At 39.1% G+C, this 3,203-nt stretch overlaps 1 protein-coding gene across 1 annotated transcript; it reads right to left on the bottom strand.

Annotated features, from left to right (window-relative positions):
- Positions 1-2,456: 2,456 nt before the first annotated feature.
- SARC_12074 (hypothetical protein) lies at positions 2,457-2,676 on the bottom strand (the record flags this gene model as incomplete). Its single annotated transcript, XM_014293826.1, has 1 exon — positions 2,457-2,676. One exon carries the CDS (start codon positions 2,674-2,676, stop codon positions 2,476-2,478), a length of 201 nt encoding a protein of 66 aa, XP_014149301.1. The 3' UTR covers positions 2,457-2,475.
- Between the last annotated feature and the right edge of the window lie 527 nt (positions 2,677-3,203).

Raw genomic sequence — 3,203 nt, forward strand, 5'->3', positions numbered from 1 at the left:
ACAGTCTCCCACCAGCCGTATTAGTGGTCAGATGTCAGTGGTCACTGATCACTGGAAGTTGGATCACTCAATATCACTCAAGTGAGTCCACAGGCAGTCAGGCACAGTGGCACACTGATCATTTATGACATAAAATAATTTTTTAAAAGCAAAGTTTGAAGAGTGAAGCCCTATACAGTCTGAACTCCGACGAGTGACGACTGACATCAGAATGATCAGATTCATTGGACGAGGGAAATCTTTGCCTTTTCACAGTGATGAGTGATGTTTTTTTTTACACAGAATAGTGATAAATACAGAACACCTCTATATTTATGAACTGGGGTCTGGAATCTGGCTGGGACTCTGGTGGTCTCCGAGTCTGGGGGTATTTTTTAGATCAGAGTTATTTTAATGGGCTTTATTTAGTAATTTTTAATTTTTTTTATCATTAAACAGTTGCTCACAAGTTCAGCCAGTGCCCCAGAAACGTACCTTTTAGAAATAAAAAACAAATAACTATGATATGTCGACATATGTGGGAGTCGTGGCCGTGGGAATTGGGACTTGGGACTTGGGACTTGGGACTCATCATCTGTTTTCAATTTAACCCTCTCTCAGGAAGAATAGAACAGTGGAACAGTGGCACAGGGTACAGTGACTGGAATTGAATAGCTTCAACAGGTCGGTCTGTTGACTGTTCTCTGTTGAGAACTTCTTCTACTCTTGTGTGTGTGTGAGTGTTGGTGAATTTGTGAGTTGGTGGTGGCTTGCTAATGCTGGAGGCTGGTGTTGAAACTGTTTATGTATCCTTCTCCTGAGACTAGTAGAGAGACTTTCTCTCTATGATGCTAGTAGATTCTAAATACTACTATTTATCTAAATAAATAATAGTAGAGTGAGTAGAGATAATATCCTTTTTAAATGTTTAAAAAAAAGGGTGGTTGTCAGCTGTATTTTACTGCACTGAAAGCATTTATTATATTTTTCAGTATTTGTCCGTTGTCGTGAGACGTCTGTCTTTCACGTTGTTAAGATCAGGCATTCAGTCTTTATCAGCTGCTGGCCTACTGCCTACACTCAGCTACTCACTGCTGGCATTAGAGTCAGTCAGTCAGTCACACACACTCTCTGACCGCTGACGTCTCTGTCCAGTCACAGACTCACAGTGTCTCTCTCTCTCGAAAATAGTAGAAATTGTGAGAGGCTAAACCGCTAAATAATATTTGCGTGTATCATAAACGTAGAACGTATTTATGTTTTTATTTGTGATGCAAATATGTTTTTATGTATTTAGGCTACCTCTGTTTTGTTTTGTTTTTAAAAACTATTTTTTTTGGTGATAAATATTTAAAAAAAATAACTGACAGACTGGCCCTTGCCACTCTGGGGCCAGGGCCCTGGGGGAGACTGGGGCTTCTCTCTCTGAGCCTCTGACGTTGCACCCTTGAGCTCGTTATGTACATATGTCATAGCAACAGTGGAGTGCAAACTGAAGTTTCTATGCCGCCCTGTGTCCTGTGATTTCGTCAATATCCAACATCGATGTATATTAGGCCTTGACATTAGATTTCTTTTTCCTCAACAAGGCCTTCTCCGGGATTATCAAGATGGCTATGCACATAGCAATTGTCAATATCATATATCGTCAACGTCACATAGCATGTGGATTTTTCAGCATGTACAGCACGTACTACATCTACATATCATTTGTACATTCTATTGTTTACTATTTATGCATACTATATTCATGCCTCACTTCAGTATGTAGTTTCGAAGCGACTGGAAGCTCTCAATCCACACACTGTTCAATCTCCTTTAGACCCGCACTGTTATGGTTGATGCACAACTTTTGTCGTTGTCTGATACTGGTCAGCGGTTAGACGACATAGCAAGTATAGAGGACGCTTCTAATACATTTCCTAACATCAGGAGTTGTTTACATATCTCCACCCACGATACGTTGGATACACATTAACTAGCTTCAGATCCTTCGGACCATTTTAAAGGCTCGTCGAATTCGAAGGAAAGTCTGACGCTTGTGAACCAGTGCCAAACTTTACCGTGTAGTAGGATAATAACACCCCAAATACCGATATGTGTTCGTATTTTTTTAATTTGCTGTTTTATAAACATCACTTTATAATCAGCTTACCTCTTTACAGGACGAATAGACTCCCATATCCACTGCGCATGCTCGAACCTTGATAGCGATCTATTAAAGCACTTTTTATTATTATTTATATAAACTGTCCAATTGAATTTACACGTTCGATCACACATCCGATCTAGTATTCGATCTCAAGACACAGCACTTATACCGGACGGCTGAACCGCTTCTTGTTGCCATAGTAGGTGAAATGATGTTGATCGCACAACGGGTGCACTTCGTATTTTAAAATGCGATTTTATCTGATAGCACCAGTATGTAATTTAAAAGAAACAGACAGTTAGTTAATAATAAAGTTTGTCATTGTATTTATATACTTGAAGGAACTACTTTTCCATATTCGTATCCATGGATGGCATCGTTAAGGTTATATGCGGCACCATCCGCCTACCCTCATTCTCTGTATCAATAACACTACCGGCCCTTTCTCTTAATCTCTTGTCCAGTGGATCATAGTATATTCTATGTACACGGTCTTTAGCCTCGTTGTTGTGCAATGGCGTATCCGTTCGAGAGGCAGTAGACATTTCACCCTGGGAATGAGCGAACGTAAACATTCGATGTTGTTTGAATTTTAGTAAGCCATATGATATTTGGTGAGATGGTACGTTAGAAACAGTTTGTTCAAACAATTATTAGAGTACTGTAAATGGCCAGCTTTGCATACTTCGTTTTGTTTGATACGGTCATAGCGCGTATATATAGATTCACAACATGCTATGCTCAAATCTGCAAAGATACAACTTACTTAGAGTGGGATTATTGCACACACGCATATATTTATATATATTCGGGAAGGTTTTGCCTTCTAAGAGTATTATGTAACGGGAACAGAACAATAGAGCTGCTCTTAGACATTACTTGTAATGTTGAATGTGACATTGCTCGGATGGACAAATCTATGGTCCTGTTCCACGTTGTTTTCATAATCATCTCAGGCCGATGATTGTAAAAGGACGACAGAAAGTGTTCACTTTCAGTCATCCTACATTTCTTCTTATATATATATATATATATATGTATATGTATGTATGTATGCATGTATGTATGTATT

Source organism: Sphaeroforma arctica, assembly GCF_001186125.1.
Source record: "Sphaeroforma arctica JP610 unplaced genomic scaffold supercont1.2053, whole genome shotgun sequence".
NCBI classification, from domain to species: Eukaryota; class Ichthyosporea; order Ichthyophonida; genus Sphaeroforma; species Sphaeroforma arctica.